General features: G+C 40.1%; 1 protein-coding gene and 1 pseudogene across 3 annotated transcripts; one reads left to right on the top strand and one right to left on the bottom strand.

Moving 5' to 3' along the window:
• The first annotated feature begins 1481 nt into the window (after positions 1-1481).
• On the top strand, positions 1482-9337 carry LOC116214121 (ATP-dependent 6-phosphofructokinase 5, chloroplastic-like). Of its 3 annotated transcripts, XM_031549422.1 has the most exons (14): positions 1482-2064; positions 2198-2288; positions 2922-2995; positions 3812-3923; positions 4392-4487; positions 4595-4696; positions 4795-4869; positions 5501-5641; positions 6010-6126; positions 6203-6307; positions 6893-6973; positions 7540-7668; positions 8164-8228; positions 8775-8908. In XM_031549422.1, the coding sequence occupies exons 1-13, from the start codon at positions 1742-1744 to the stop codon at positions 8188-8190; spliced, it is 1473 nt and encodes a 490-aa protein (XP_031405282.1). In that variant the 5' UTR covers positions 1482-1741; the 3' UTR covers positions 8191-8228; positions 8775-8908. The 3 variants fall into 3 exon arrangements, with proteins under 3 accessions (XP_031405282.1, XP_031405283.1, XP_031405281.1); XM_031549421.1 differs by lacking the exon at positions 8164-8228 and having other exon boundaries at positions 1484-2064; positions 8775-9337; XM_031549423.1 differs by lacking the exons at positions 7540-7668; positions 8164-8228; positions 8775-8908 and adding an exon at positions 7405-7528.
• A 760-nt stretch (positions 9338-10097) lies between these two features.
• LOC116214415 lies at positions 10098-11895 on the bottom strand (annotated as a pseudogene).
• Positions 11896-16299: the final 4404 nt, after the last annotated feature.

Below are 16299 nucleotides of genomic sequence, written 5' to 3'. Positions count from 1 at the left end.
GTTGGGTTTCCTAGCTAACTTTCATCCTTATGGGTAGGTATTTCTTCAACCCGAACCAACCCAAAACCTTAGTGCACTGGCCCAAATTTGGAAAACCCAAACCAACCCAAACCACTTTCACCCTAGTTAAAGACCATATTGGTTGAAAAAGGGTAAGGATGAAAGTGACAAAAATATTAAACATTGAGGTGGGATGACTAAATGAGTCTTTTTCTCCATTTCTTTCGGTAGTGTCTTTTACCCTTGTTATATTATACATGACAATATAGTTTGGACCGTATTATGCAATTAAAAAGAGAATAAAGAAATATGGTGGGTTCGTCTGCATCGAATGAGGGTTGGCTGAAGTTAAACACCAATGGTATGACTACGGGCAATCTGAGACCGGCCAGTGCCAGGGGTATCGTACGGGGCCACAAATGGCGTCTGGCTGAGAGGGTTTGCTCACAATATGATGTGCTTCAGATTGCAGCCCAACATGTATACGAATTTTCGAGACCAGATATGCATTCTAGAAGATTCGGGAACAAAAATTTGGCTTAATTAGATTTTAAGTTTCCTATATTACTATAATATAGTTTCTCTTAATTAGATATTATTTCATATATTAGCTTGAGCCAGTAATCTTAGGTTTCCTATTTCAGATAGTTTCCTTATTCTATTTTAGGAAAGAAATCTATAGGAGAATATATGTCAGTTTCTTATTCTAGAGTCAAGGGAGGTGTTTGTCTTTTATATATATATATATATATATATATGCTAGGAGGAGATCTCAAAAACGAATTTGATGAATATTTTAAATGAAATTGTCTGGAGCATTTCCTCTATTTTTCTTATGTAAATAAGTCATTTGTTTAGTGGCGAAAATCCCGATTCTTATCGTTCATCATTGAGCGTGGTTAATCAAACCTGACTTTTCTTACTCGTGGCGAGTCATCTTATCGGGTGAGTTTTATTAGTTCTACCCTCCACCCTTCTTTCTTACCCCGTTCTGGTTCGTGAGCCCATCACAATATAGGCATTGCTATATCCGTCGCACCCGAACTTTAGGCAGTGAAGATCAGCCTCGAGTTGGTGTGGGAGTTGGGTGCAAGGAAGGTTATTGTTCAGGTTGATTCCAAGGTGGTTGTCTCATTGCTACGGTCTAACAGAGAACATGTCGGGGCTAATGATGCAATCACCAGAGACATCCGAGCTTTATTATTTTGCTATTGGATTGTAATGGTGGAGCATGTATATCGAGAAAGTAATAAATGTGCATATTGGTGGGTCAATATGCACTCTTGCTACCGGTTGATGCTCATAGATTTAGCCACTGCCCACATGGGCTCGATTTTATTCTATTTGGTGATATCGTATGAGCCATCATACCTCCCTCATGTAATCATTAATTTCTATTAATGCATTAGGGCGCAGTACCGTATTTTCAAAAAAAATAATTAAAAAAAAACAGAGAGAAGAAAGACAAGGCCGAAATCATTTTCGCTTTCCGGAGTTGTTAAGGGGGGAGAGAGAGAGAGACAGACTGAAGCATTACGAAAGTCAAAATACAAAAGTTCCAATTTCCAGCCGGAGAAGGTGACTGCCGTTGTCCGGTTCTCTATCTCTGTCCGTCTCCCCACTACCTCTCTCACTCCCTGTTCTTCTTCCTTCCCTCCCTCCATAATTCGGTCATCAGCTTCTCTCTCTCTCCCTGTCCGTGTTCTGTCGCTTCGTGATCTCCGCTTGAGCTCACACTCCAATGGACGCACTCTCGCACTCAGGTGCGATCATGAAAGTCAAGCTACTCCATGATCCCAACAACAAGCGGAGCCGCGGCCCCCGACCCACTACGAGAATTCCCATCAGACCCCGCCGCAGAATACCCCCGGCAAAGTTCGCCGTCAAGTCCGATGCCCAGAAGCAAGATCATCGTTATTATCATCACCAAGAGATCGACTTCAGCGACCCCAATTGGAAGCCCAAGTTCCAGAGGGACTTCGAGAACCGCTTCAGACTCCCCCACCTGACGGACATATTCCCTGATGCCCCCACCATCCCCTCCACCTTCTGCCTTAAAATGAGGTCCCTTTCCCTCGACTTCTTTTCTCTACTGAGAATTTCAGTTTGTCGGGTTTTGTTTTCTCTTGGGGTCAGGTTCGTTTGCTCTATCAGGAGAATTGGTGTATAATTTCTTCCTCTTTTTTGGTAAAAGCAGGACTCCGGTAACGGGGGATTTTGCAGATTGGTACCCCTCCGATGAGAAGTGGCACGGCTACATCAATAATAGCGACCGGGTCCTTCTCAAGGTGACTCACTTCACTTCTCTTGTTTGTTGTCATTATGACTGTTACTGTTGCTGCTGCCGCTGCTATCATCGAAATCATCATCATCGTCATCGGTCTCTGACAGAAAATATCGTCCGCCATTTATTATCTGAAATAAGTTGAATGAGTCATCTTGTGGCTCGACGTCTCGAGTCTGGTAAGGTCGTGCATTTTATGATTCTCACAGTTATTTTCTCGGGAGAGCTACGGCACCCAGTCACCCTGAACATGCCAAAATTTCATGTATTCTTTGTTCGACATCTGTCCTGAAATTACCAACACCCAGCATGCCTAGAACGTGAACTTACACTATGGAAAACGTACCTTTTGCGCTACTTTGTGTGATAATCTTCGCAGTCCGAGGGAGGGGGGGAATAGAAGAAGAATAAGATAATCTATTGACCAATGAATTTCTCTGATGCATTCATAGATGTCTCAAACTATGCTATGTTACCCCCTTACAAATGAGCACCCTCGAACCCATATTTACTTCCAGTGATTTTCGGGGGAGCTCTTTTCTTGCCCGTTCTGTATACCCGACTGCACTAGGCGAATGCCGAGCTTCTGATATCTGTCTGATGGTTACTCTCAAATTCATAATTTGTATGTGAACAGGTTATTCACTACTCATCACCTACATCAGCTGGTGCCGAGTGCATTGATCCCGACTGCACTTGGGTTGAACAATGGTAATGATTCCCCTTCAGCATTCCTGGGATCATGTGAATGGTTATAGCATATTACTGTACTTTGTAGTATTATTATTTCTTGAATTGGAAGCAGTATAATTTTCTATTACCTAGATATTCTCTGGTCTACTTATAGCCTTTACTTAGAATTGAATTTTGAATCTGGATATGCATATAATGACATTGGGAACTGCTATATTTGAGAGATCTTTTTCTTTTAGATCTGATGAAGTGATCAAATACATCTTTAAAAGTGTTTTGTCTTAAGATTGTGCCAACTACCTCGTAAAGTAAGCCTATGTAACTGATTAGTTTATGAAGTACAGAAAGTAATAACTCTGGACAGTGGAAATGGATGGCCACAAGTTCAATCTGGAGTATAAATTGTTATAATATAGCTTAAAGAGATGCCTGCCTTTAGCCCCAATTTAGTCCATTGCAGTTTGAAAGTCCTTTCTTTTGCCACTGTCTTATTCCGACACACCAATGAGCATAAAGGAAGCAGATAATGGAATCCAATTCTTGTGAAAATTTTCTTTTGTGCACTACTTGTTCTCCTTTCTTGCAGGGTGTATAAACACTCTGCTTAGTGCACTCTGATGTCCTTTCCCTTGTTATGAGTCTTCTTAGGGTTAAAAATATGATCAGATCAATTGTCTTTTAGATCAATTTGTTATGGAATGGACGCTGCCATGTAGTAATCTCTCTATGCAGTTGTAAGAAGTGTAGTTTGTAACTAAATGGTTACTGCCACATAGTTTTTACATCATTCCATTATCCCCTGGTGATGTTTGTTGTGAAACTTTCAAAATGAAGGGTTCACCGAGCTGGGCCTCGTGAGGAAATTTATTTCAAGCCAGAAGAAGTTAAGGCAGCAATTGTTACTTGTGGAGGACTGTGCCCTGGTCTCAATGATGTCATCAGACAGGTTCTCACATAGGCAAAACTTCTTTTATTTGATGTTTTCTGAAGTCCTTTTGTAGGTTTCCTGATTTCCTGATATTTGTATTTGTGGAAATAATTGGTTGGTTAGTAGAATCTCTTATTCCTTGGGATCTGGTTTCTTTTATTTATGACACATAAGTACATGATATATTGTTTAAAATGTTCATACAAGGCATTTTTCATTTAAGATATCTGAGTCCACAGAAGTTATTGCTATAGGCAGGTTTTAAAATTCAATTCTAAAATAACAAAATGCTTTAGTGAATAGAGGTTCTAATTTTTCCTCCCTCCTTGTTATCATTAGTAACCACAATTCAGTATAGGTTTAACATCTCGTTTACCGGATGCTCATTATCAAAATATCCTTCCTGTCTTGAGGGTAAAGTAGAGCTGAGCTTTCTGCATATGCCCCAACTGCATTTTGACTTCCTTTGACCATTATCTTGTGCAGGTTGTTATCACCCTGGAAATTTATGGGGTCAAAAAGATTGTTGGGATACCTTTTGGTTATCGTGGTTTCAGCGACAATGAATTAACTGAAATGCCAGTGAGTGCTTTCCTTACCTTATTAATTTGGGTTTTAGTAGACCATAAGTTTATTATTTGTTTAAGAAAATATTTTGACTAATCTGCTTAGGTATCTTTCATGATCAGCTATCACGCAAAGTTGTTCAGAATGTCCATCTTTCTGGTGGAAGCTTATTAGGGGTATCACGTGGAGGACCTGGGATAAGTGAAATCGTGGACAGTATGGAGGTTGTTGAGCATCCTGCTTTAAGATATTCCATTCCTTTGGAGGTCTTGAGTGGCTTGTTAAGTATCTTGATGTGTGTGCATTTGAAAATTGGCCTCAGGAAAGAGGAATAAACATGCTTTTTGTGTTGGGTGGAAATGGTACACATGCTGGAGCCAATGCGATACACAATGAGGTGTGGTTACTTCTCTGGCATTTGCTTCTGAAAAAATGGATTGCTGAACATTTTCTGTACAGTATGGCATGAAAATCTATGAAGAAATCATATAAATTATCAATTTTAGGTTATCCAGTTACTAAGAGGGAGATTTTGGATTCCTCACTTTGAAATTGTCTATTTTTAACAGTTTGTATAGATATTACAAGTAGATCTTAAGCTTGTGGAACCTTTTTTTGGTTATGAAATTTGAGTGAAATCTTGGAGGATTTTAGTGAACTGCTTTCCTCGATAAACTTTTGACAGTTTGGACATGTGCAACTTATTTATTGTCATTTATTATACAAGGTATTTTTAAGTTTGCAATGGGTTGATGCTCACTTCACCTATATCACGCAATCAGTACTCCATTCAATAATTTAGAAACCTTACACCAATTGATTCCAAGTTAATCAACAAGGTTATTCTTTTTCCTCCTTTCTATTTTTACATCCAGTATGGTGAAAGTGCTTTTTCTCATTGCCTGAATATTTTAGGTGTAGCTTAAAGTGTGTTATATTTTGATGACCTGTAGATGTTTTTAGGTCTTCAATTTCCACCTTCAATCCATTCATTTCCCATGCTCTTCTCTGTTATGTATTTTTTTCAGTGCCGCAAAAGACGATTAAAGGTGGCTGTTGTGGGTGTGCCAAAAACTATAGACAATGACATATTGTTGATGGACAAAACTTTTGGATTCGATACTGCAGTTGAAGAAGCGCAACGGGCCATAAATTCTGCATACATTGAAGTATATACTTATCCATTACCTCCCTCTTGTTTCCGTAGATCTTCTTTCCTCACTGTTACATTCTGGAATTCCATGAAATGAACTGGTGAGTGTATACTAAAAGAGAATATGCAAATACACAGTCAATAGGCTCCAGATCAATATGTACCATAAATAGTGGTTCCTGGTCATCTTTTATCTTGTAAGCAAGAAGATCACAATCTCCTATAAATTTTTGAGTGATCGTTTCCATCATTTTGTGAATGTGTCCAATGCAGCCAAATGTATCCAATACGTTAAATCAGCCTGTTCTAATTGCTTTACAACGAGTTACCTTGCTTGTAATGTGTAAAATAGCCATAATCTTTTTTCCCTGATTGTTGTGACAGGCTCACAGTGCTTACCATGGCATAGGAATTGTTAAACTGATGGGTCGGAGCAGTGGGTTTATAGCCATGCATGCTTCCCTTGCTAGTGGACAGATCGATATCTGTCTGATTCCAGAGGTATATGGAGATATTTTTATTTGAGATTTGTCCAATAAACATGTAATATTTTTTAACAAAACATTTGCCTGGGCAGGTACCTTTTCATTTACATGGTCCTCATGGCGTGTTGAGACACCTTAAGTACCTGATTGAGACAAAAGGGTCAGCTGTTGTTTGCGTAGCAGAGGGGGCTGGGCAGGTGAGAGCCCCCATCCAAAGTGCACTTACTAGAAATATGCCCGGCTTATTTCTTGTTTGATGAATTTCAGTCTGCCTCTCCTCATAACTTGTTATCTTTCATTTTTCACATAAAGGTTTTATGTCTGTTCAAAATTGGTATCTCATAGTTTGGCAAGTCTTTATTTGCCCCTTTAGATGATCAGGCTCAATGTGGCTCGAATTACTAGATGGAGATGGGCCTAGTTTATATCTTGGCGTGGCATGTTTTTGTGTTAATTCATCCACATTTTTTCCCAGTTTACATACTTGAAACTTATGAGTAGAGATAGAGGGTCATTTTGTGCTATTGTCGAATAAGTCATCCTGATATGTGTATGTCTTGTCTTCATCACTTAGGATAGCAAATAATTATTCGGATAGCAAATAATATTTCGGGAATCCTACCGATTATTATTCTTTTTTTTTCTCCCTTGTTCTAATGATGAGTGTCTGGGCTTCACCCGAAAACCAATTACTATTCTATTTTTCTGTTCGTTTTATTTGTCTCAAAATATTTTATCCTTATTTGAGGTTGTGAAATAAAAGTGGATCATTTATGTTGCAGAATTTTGTTGAGCAAACCAATGCTAGAGATGCATCTGGAAATACTGTACTGGGAGACATTGGAGTGCATTTACAACAGGAGGTTGGTCTCTGCAATTTTTCTTTTATTAAGAAAATTGTAACATGCAATAATTTTGGATATGACCAGGCAAGTGGTATTTAGTTCACTGTGATTATTTGTGAGTAAATTGCACCAATGGTGCAGAATTGATATTTGTAGATTTCCTGGCCTCTTTCGCATTAGTTCACCAAATTCCGAACTCTGGGGATATTTCTTTACATAGCCTTCATTCAAACTTCTTACCCTAAATATTTTATCCGCACATCAGCTTTGAAGAATTTAGTAATTTACTACATTGTATTCACATTGTATTCTTCATTTATTTTCATCATCAATATTGAAGAAATTAAGTTCATCAATTTGTCAATTACTTTCATGAAAGGAAGAAAGTGGGGGAAGAGATAAATTTTTACCACTTAAAAATTCTAAAGCTGAATCCTTGTATCTTGTAGCAATCATAATGGGGTTCTGATTCTTCTGGTTGTACCCCTAGACCTCTGACCTGATGAATAGCTATAGAAATCGCATGGCAGTACCAATCTTGAGGAATGGTGGATTTGGAGTTCTGAACAGCTTATCTTTTGTAGACAAAGAAGTACTTTAAGGAGATTGGTGTTCCAGCCGATGTGAAGTACATTGACCCCACTTACATGATCCGTGCTTGCCGTGCAAATGCATCGGACGGCATTCTTTGCACCGTTTTGGGCCAAAACGCTGTGAGTCTCTTTCCTCACCTTTTTAATTAGTATTCCACAAATCAGCAATCTAGTCTTCTTTTCCTGATTTTAGCTTCCTACTATTTTATTGAACTGTTGGTTGCTTCTTGGTTTTTAAAGTTTGGAAACTTCCCTTACTGATTTGTGATATGAACAGACGTCCCCATTTCATTGTTCCATGCATTCTATTTCTATTTTCATCTGTTAAATCTTGCTGACTATGAGCGGTGAGATGCTTGGTTTTGGTGGCAATAAGCTTAGCCGACTCCCAGTCTCTTCGAGCTCAACTTGCTGTAATTGTTCTATTATCAGCTCAAAAGCTAGGCATAGTGGTGATTGCCACCCTTTTTTTTTTTATCTTTTTCTTTTTTAATGTCAATATGTTTGGGAATTCTATATCTTTAATTTTCTTTGTTTCGTTAGGTTGTTGGGTCTTTATATCATGTGTCCGGGCAAACCATAAAGGGCATTAGTTTGCTATTTATTAATATGCAGATTCTCTGTGGCTCTACAAAGCACTGACTGAGAGTTCTCATCTTAAAAGATCTGGTGGAATCAGAGTTAGCTCTTTATCTTTTACCCGTGCCCTCAGGGCACAAAGATCAACAGATCTCTTTATTTCATTTCTTAGAATGTTGGGAGTTCTTAGAAATGAACTTTACCTGATCAGACTAATTTCACCAGCATAGTTGATTCTTCCAATGGGTAAAATTATGGCGTTAACCTTAATGGAATGACCTCAATTCGGTCCTCAAACAAATCACTCCTCACAAGTTTTTACAACTCAACTTTCCAGCATTTTTCTTTGTCCGGTATTACTTGGAAATGCTTAACTACCTTGACAGTTTCTTAGAAATGAACTTTACCTGATCAGACTAATTTCACCAGCATAGTTGATTCTTCCAATGGTTAAAATTATGGCGTTAACCTTAATGGAATGACCTCAATTTGGTCCTCATACAAATTACTCCTCACAAATTTTAACTCAACTTTCCAGCATTTTTCTTTGTCCGGTATTACTTGGAAATGCTTAACTACCTTGGCAGTTCATATGGTAGCACTTGGAGAATGGATGACAAATCCAGTTGCCTTCTCTCTCTTGGCAGGTTCATGGGGCTTTTGCAGGTTACAGCGGCATCACAGTAGGCATATGCAACACTCACTACATCTACTTCCCCATTCCAGAAGTCATATCTTACCCGAGGGCTGTCGACCCAAACAGCAGAATGTGGCACCGTTGCCTTACCTCTACTGGGCAGCCCGACTTTGTCTGAGACCTTTCAAGTCCAGAGCGCCCTTTTTATTGTCTTCAACATTGAAATATTTGGTGAATAGAAGACTGAAAGCTCAGCTCATAAAAATAATTGAATTGGGTGCCATCATTGTTGCATTTCCTTCAGTCACTCAATTGTCGGTGTGCTGAGGGTAGCAAGGGGAATAATCCTGTCTGCGACTTAAAAGAGTTAAGCAAATTTTGGAGCTATTTATGTTCCATCTTGTTTAACCCTGGACAGCAGATGATGTCGGATGGGAATGAGGGGTCATTCATTCCCTGGGAGTAACACAATTTATTATGTAACATGAGTTTACTCGAACAGTTCCTCTTTGTTCATCATTAATAGCTCATGCAGAATACTCATTATTGGCACGGGAAGCAGTTTTTGATGTTTGTTTGGGCTTTTCTTTTCCGTCATCTGAGTACTGGCAAGAGGTTATGGTAGGCTTGGCTCGGGGTAACGCTATTCATGGCGCCAGGGATCGGAAGCAGCAAAACGAAGTTACTGTTGCTTCAAAGGAAGGGTGGGATGGTAAGGTCTTTGTTGCGCTAGCTGCTGCTAGGACTTGAGGCTTCTGTCTCTCCCAAATTTAGGGCTAAGACATTTGTTAATTATGGAGTTGTTTTTATTCCTAATCTAGAAGTTACTTTTAGGCTGTGATTTGAGAAATCCTTATTTAAGATGGGATTAGGATGGTAATTCGTATGTGAGGGCCCTCTATTGTCTTGCAATTAACAAATTATGCCAAGTTACAGACAAGAGGCAACAGAGAGGGGCGGTTGGGACCCGTGGGCAGCCACCACCAGCCACACTAGATTGCCGGCAGCCAAATAAGTCTTGAGCGAAGTCACTTCAGCTGGTGGCGGCTGGTGTCAATCCCCCCTCCCCACCAGCCAAGGTCTGTCCCTCCTCCCTCTCACTCGATGAGAGTGGGCAACTCAGGGCTTGTGGTGGCCTAGATGCCAGTCACCATTGCCCCAATCGAGGTCATTGACCTGTTTGACCACCTGTGATCTTGATTGGAGCGGTGTCAGTTGATCTTGATCTCAGTAAAATTATTTCATTAAACAAGTTCATGATTGCTATTAAATGTATTAATATATGTTTGCTTCATCATCATTAGTACTTAGACCACATGGTGGTATAGAATCACTGACTATCAGGCTAGTTGGTATCTGGATTATGAATTAATCTTGTACACGAGTAGAATAATAATAATAATAATAATAATAAGAGAAGGATAAAGAATCAGAGAGTCGCGGACGATGAAAATATGCATAAAATAAATTTCTGAAACTGCCAATTCTCTACATACATCTACTAATTACATTATGAGAGAGCAATATTTGCAAACATACGTACATGCATGTACAGACATTACAAGCTGGATCCGTACGTAGTATCTTTGTTTTTTCACTGCTTCCGCGAAATTAAATCATTCGACCTGACAAATGTGCCATGAAAACCGCAAGGAACTCTAGTGAGCAGTCTCACAGAAGCCACATTGTTCATGTCGGAAGCTCTTACAGTCACCAACTCAGAGCTCTCCCTCTTCTCGTTCCGAACGAAACTCAACAAGAAGTAATCATCATCGCTATTTCCCTCTTGTACCGCTCTTGTTCTTGGTTGATACACGACAAGGCTCCCCTCCGTATTTCCTGTCTCCGTACAAGACCTTGGTCACCTTACCACTCTCCAGATCGACCTTCGCCATTCCACAGCACTTGGCCCATGGCTCTGCTATCCCCAAATCTGCCAGGAAGTAAATCGAATTTTTTAGCAACTTTATCTAATATGAAAATGAAAAAAAGTCATAGCTAATTAGGGAACGCTCAGCAAAATGGTCTTTTAGCTAGAAATAGTAAATGGACGTTCCGCCCTTTTTTTTTTTTTTTTTGGGGGGGGGGGGGGGGGGGGGGGGGTTGTTGGGGTGGGGGTGTGCGTTGGGTACGGGGCAGGGCAAAGAAGATCCAAATTTTTAATCCGCAACAACGGGTGGGTAGCGATCCTGTAGTTACTATTAACATAGAATACCATACCTTGTCCTTTGCCCGAGAAGTTGTCGGTTCACCTGACCCGCCTCCAAGTTCATACCGGCAAGGACGAAGCGTCACCTCTACTCCCCAGTCCTCAAGTTCACCCGGATCAATGATAGCTCGCTCTGCAGTGGCGCTTTTCCCAATCGTTGAAGATCGAGTCAGGCGGGTCCATGCACGACCCGAGGATGGCAATTTGCTCGTTTCCCTCTTCCCATGCGTTCCACAGGTGGAAGCAGAAGCAACTCGGAACCTCGACCCATGTGATCTCAGACTCATCCACAGCATCCTTAGGCATTATCCCAAAACGGGACGTCTTGTCCTCATCATAAATCACGGGCGACCTGCCTCGAACCATCTCAGATAACTTGAACACCACCTGGTGATCCGGAATGACAATTTAGCCTTTGGTGATGGCGATAACATGAACCCTCGTTGGTTGTTTCAGGTTTATCTCAACATCACACGATTTCCTTCCACGCATGCCGAATTTGAAGTATGTCAAGTCTGGTCAAATCAACACGTCGTAGCTCAGAGTGTGGAGGTCACCCGTGGTTGGGTCCACCTTAGGATGGGCTATCATGGATCCCTGCAGCTGCTAGTTGAAGCTGAAGCGTCCTTCCGTCTCAAGATCGCCATCCAGCGTGATCGCCTCATAGTAAGGGATGCCATCCTCGGACATGGCTAAGAGGCGGCCATTGAAGTAGACAAGCCCCTTGTTGGCGACTCCAATGCCATGTGAACCGTCAACAGGGCCGAGTTGGGACCGGGCCAAGAACAGACCTAGGCGGACTAGTCCAGTGCCACCGTGCAGCTCCCTTATGGGCTTTGGGAATATTGACCTACCTAATGCGGCTTCTTGCACAAGTCGACTGGTGCGTGAATATAATTAACCAGCGAATCATGAGGGTTTCTTCCATAACGAGAATGACAGTAATAACTAATATGATATGATAATTAACGATTTTTCATACCCTAAATAAATGAATAAATAAACAAATCAATAGTTAATTTATGACGATCCATTGTTCTTCGAGGATGGCACTGTAAGACGTAAATTTAATTAGCCTTAATAAGTCACAAATTGAACGATAATTCAAATAGCTATTCGGACAAATAGAATACTATCAAATTAACTTAATTTCATTAGTATAGGAACTTGGAAATTCAAACCGAAACAAAGGCGAAACCGAAAGATACGAGAGAGAGCCGAGTCCTGTGTTAGACACAAACCCCTTGAAACAGAATTGTCCCCTCCTGGTGCTTGAGGTTACGTGGACAATCGTTTCCCAGGATAAACGGCAACAAGCGAAGCAGCAGCACAAACAGCAACGCTTCAGCGAACTCGAAGAGAAGCGTGAACACTTTTGAGGTCGAATTTTCTTCTTGTTTTTCAATCGGCTACAGAAAGCAATGGAAGGCAGGAGGCTTTTTCTCTTGTTCCCTTTCCTTTTTACCGTGTGCCCCTTTTATAGACTATGGGTTCCATCCGTTATATGACTCTTCCTATTCTCCATTTATGGGAAATAATTCACATATATTCAATATATATGTTAATGACATTTGATTATTCATGAATGCAATCCATTCATTTCTTATAACCGCCAAGAAAATCAAGAGTCATTAGCTCGTGAGCAATTTCCTCATTCACCCATTAGCCATAATTTCCAACAATCCCCCACATGAATGGAAATTGTTTTGTTTCAACTCGTAGATAGTGTTCACCAGTTGAACCTGTATAGAATAGGTAGGTGTCACCACTCTTGAACCTTCCCTTGTGAAAATGCATGTACTTTACTAGCAGTCCAATAGACACGATGTCCTTGAATTGTTCCGCTGTTTTGTGTAAAGATATTACACACCTCACACAAGATTCAACTGACTTCCTTCGGTTCTCATAGTTGTGTCCATTTTTGCCATGGAACACCGTTCTGGTTCTGTGAGAGTTTCTGAAGAATTAAGTCCATAAAAATTCTCCTCTAAAGCGGCCCCACTTCTCTCTCACATAGGTGATTTCACATATCATTAAAGCAATTTAGATTGCTAGCCTTATCCGTTTATCACTGTTTCATCAAGGAATGGTCCAGGGATTTTCTCCCCTACAGTGATTTGATTCGGTTCTATAACTTGGTTGTCCCATTGAACCTAGATCTTGGGATCTCCAGTCAGCTAGGTTGGGTGTCCGCTATAAAACATTTCCTCTAATGAACTTTAGACCCATTCCCTTTGATAACTTCTCAAACTGCTCTTTACTTAACCCTTTGGTTAGCGGATCCGCTATATTATCCTTTGACCGCACGTAGTCAATAGAGATAATTCTAGTTGAGATCAGTTGTCTAATGGTGTTGTGTCTACGACGTATATCTCTAGACTTACCATTATACATATTACTTTGTGCCCTTCCAATTGCCGTTTGACTGTCATAGTGGATACAAATTGGTGGCACAGGTTTTTCCCATTGAGGAATGTCCTCTAGAAAATGGCGTAGCCATTCAGCTTCTTCTCCACATTTATCCAGAGCAATAAACTCAGATTCCATTGTGGACCTAGCGATAACAGTTTGTTTCGAGGACTTCCATGAAACTGCTGCACCTGCTAGTGTGAACACATATCCACTAGTGGATTTTGAATCCGTTATATCAGATATCCAATTCGCATCACTGTATCCCTCTAGGACAGTTGGATATCTGGTATAGTGCAGCCCGTAATCTCGAGTGTATCTAAGGTATTTGAGTACCCTGACAATTGCCTTCCAATGATCTCCACTCGGATTACTCGTATATCTACTGAGTCTACTAACCGAGTATGCAATATCAGGCCTAGTACAACTCATCAGATACATCAGACTTCCAATGACCCGCGAGTATTCTAACTGAGAAATACTCTCTTTTTTATTCTTTGATAGATGAAGATTATTGTCTATTGGAGTCTTTGAAATTCCAGAATCATTTTTGATAAATTTTTCCATAATTTTATCTATGTAGTGTGACTGACTCAAAATTAGTCCATCTGATGTTCTCATGATTTTAATTCCTAAAATCACATCAGCGAGTCCCATATCTTTCATATCAAATCTTGAATTCAACATATTCTTCGTAGATTTGATCATTCTGTCATCACTACCAACAATGAGTATGTCATCCACGTAGAGACATAAAATGACGTAACCATTTTCTGTTTCTTTAATGTATACACATTTATCACACTCATTGATCTTAAATCCTTTGGAAATCATTGCATTATCGAATTTTTCGTGCCACTGTTTTGGCGCTTGTTTTAACCCATACAATGATTTGACCAATTTACAGACTTTCCTTTCTTTTCCTGGAGCCACGAACCCCTCGGGTTGTTCCATATAGATTTCTTCATCTAAATCTCCATTTAGGAAAGCTGTTTTCACATCCATTTGATGAACTTCCAAATTACGCAATGCCGCAACTGCAAGTATCATCCTAATGGAATTTATTCTTGTCACAGGAGAATAAGTATCAAAATAGTCCAAGCCTTCCTTTTGCTTGTATCCCTTAATTACAAGCCTGGCCTTGTACTTATCAATGGATCCATCTGCTTTCATTTTCCTTTTAAAGATCCATTTGGATCCTAAGGGTTTACAACTAGTGGGGAGATCCACTAATTCCCAAGTGTGATTTCGCAGAATCGAATCAATTTCACTTTTGATTGCCTCCTTCCAAAGAGGTCCCTCAGAGGAATTCACTGCTTCAGCATAGCTTTGTGGTTCATTTTCTAACAAATATGTCAGAAAATCATTCCCGAATGATTTTTCAATTCTAGCTCTTTTGCTGCGTCTAGGTTCAATCTCTTCATCCGAACCCTGCCTTTCATGATCTACGTCATGAAGTCCATCATTCACAGTGCACGAGGTTCGTTTCGATGAACTCGATACCTCATTCAATTTACATGGAAATACATCTTCAAAGAACGATGCATTCCTTGATTCCATTATCGTGTTCTTGTGTATATCGGGAATCTTAGATTCATGCACAAGAAATCGATAAGCACTACTGTTATGTGCATAGCCAATAAAGATGCAGTCCACCGTCTTAGGACCGATCTTTACTTTCTTTGGTGCCGGAACGACTACTTTTGCCAAACACCCCCACACTCGCAAGTGATCGTAGGATGATCTCCTACCTCTGAATAATTCATAAGGTGTCTTTTCCCTTTTCTTTCGAGGCACCTTATTTAATAGGTAATTGCTTGACAATATTGCTTCACCCCACATATATTGAGGTAATCCTGAACTTAATATCATCGCATTCATCATGTCTTTCAATGTGCGATTTTTGCGTTCAGCAACACCATTCGATTGAGGTGAATAGGGTGCAGTCACTTCGTGTATAATTCCGTATTGTGCACAGAATTCCCCGAAAGGCGTTACATATTCGCCTCCTCTGTCACTCCTCAATCTCTTGATTTTCTTGTTGAGTTGATTCTCAACTTCATTTTTATAGAGAACAAATTTCTCTATGGCCTCATCTTTGCTTTTCAACAAATATACATAACAGTATTTTGTACTATCATCGATAAAGGTAATAAAATAATTATTACCTCCTCTTGTTGTTGCGAACTTTAAATCGCATACATCACTATGAATTAGATCAAGTGGCTCGGTGTTCCTTTCAATCGTTTGAAAGGGTGACTTTGTCAATTTTGCCTCAACACAAATTTCACATTTGTGCTGTGAATCAATTTGGAATGTAGGTATGTGATTCAAGTTAATTAATCTACGCAAAGTATCATAATTAACATGACCTAGTCTTCCATGCCACAAATCAGGAGACTCAATCAAATACGCAGAAGAACCAGAATTCTTATTGATTATGGTCATTACATTGAGCTTAAAAAGCCCGTCACACACATATCCCTTTCCTACATACATTCCAGACTTGGACAAAATAACTTTGTCCGACTCAAAAACCATCCTGAACCCATGTTTGTTCAGCAATGACCCGGAGACCAAATTCTTCCTAATATCAGGTACGTACAATTCATTGTTCAGAGTCAACTCCTTTCCTGAAGTCATCTTTAAGACTACCTTTCCTTGTCCTTCAACAGCAGAATGGGCAGAGTTTCCCATATAGATCCTCTCCCCAGTGACTGGTTCGAGCATTGTGAATAGGTCTCTGTTTGAGCACACATATCTGGTGGCACCAGTATCAAGCCACTATTCCTTTGGGTTGGACCCAATGAGGTTCACCTCTGAAACCACAGCAGATAGGTTGATATCTGCCACATCTCGAGCCATTTCATTAACCACGTTTGCTTCATGGTCCTTTTTCCTTTTTGGGAGCCTGCAG

This window comes from Punica granatum, chromosome 7, assembly GCF_007655135.1.
Source record: "Punica granatum isolate Tunisia-2019 chromosome 7, ASM765513v2, whole genome shotgun sequence".
NCBI lineage: Eukaryota > Viridiplantae > Streptophyta > Magnoliopsida > Myrtales > Lythraceae > Punica > Punica granatum.
Note: the sequence above shows the minus strand (reverse complement) of the source record. Positions and strands in the feature narration are given on the sequence as shown.

Bases quoted from the DNA above. Each gene is read 5' to 3' on its own strand.
- LOC116214121 (XM_031549421.1), top strand. From the start codon at position 1,742: ATGGACGCACTCTCGCACTCAGGTGCGATCATGAAAGTCAAGCTACTC. The intron at 2,065-2,197 runs GTCCCTTTCCCT...TGGTAAAAGCAG, and splicing joins ACCTTCTGCCTTAAAATGAG to GACTCCGGTAACGGGGGATT. The intron at 4,870-5,500 runs GTGTGGTTACTT...TATTTTTTTCAG, and splicing joins CCAATGCGATACACAATGAG to TGCCGCAAAAGACGATTAAA.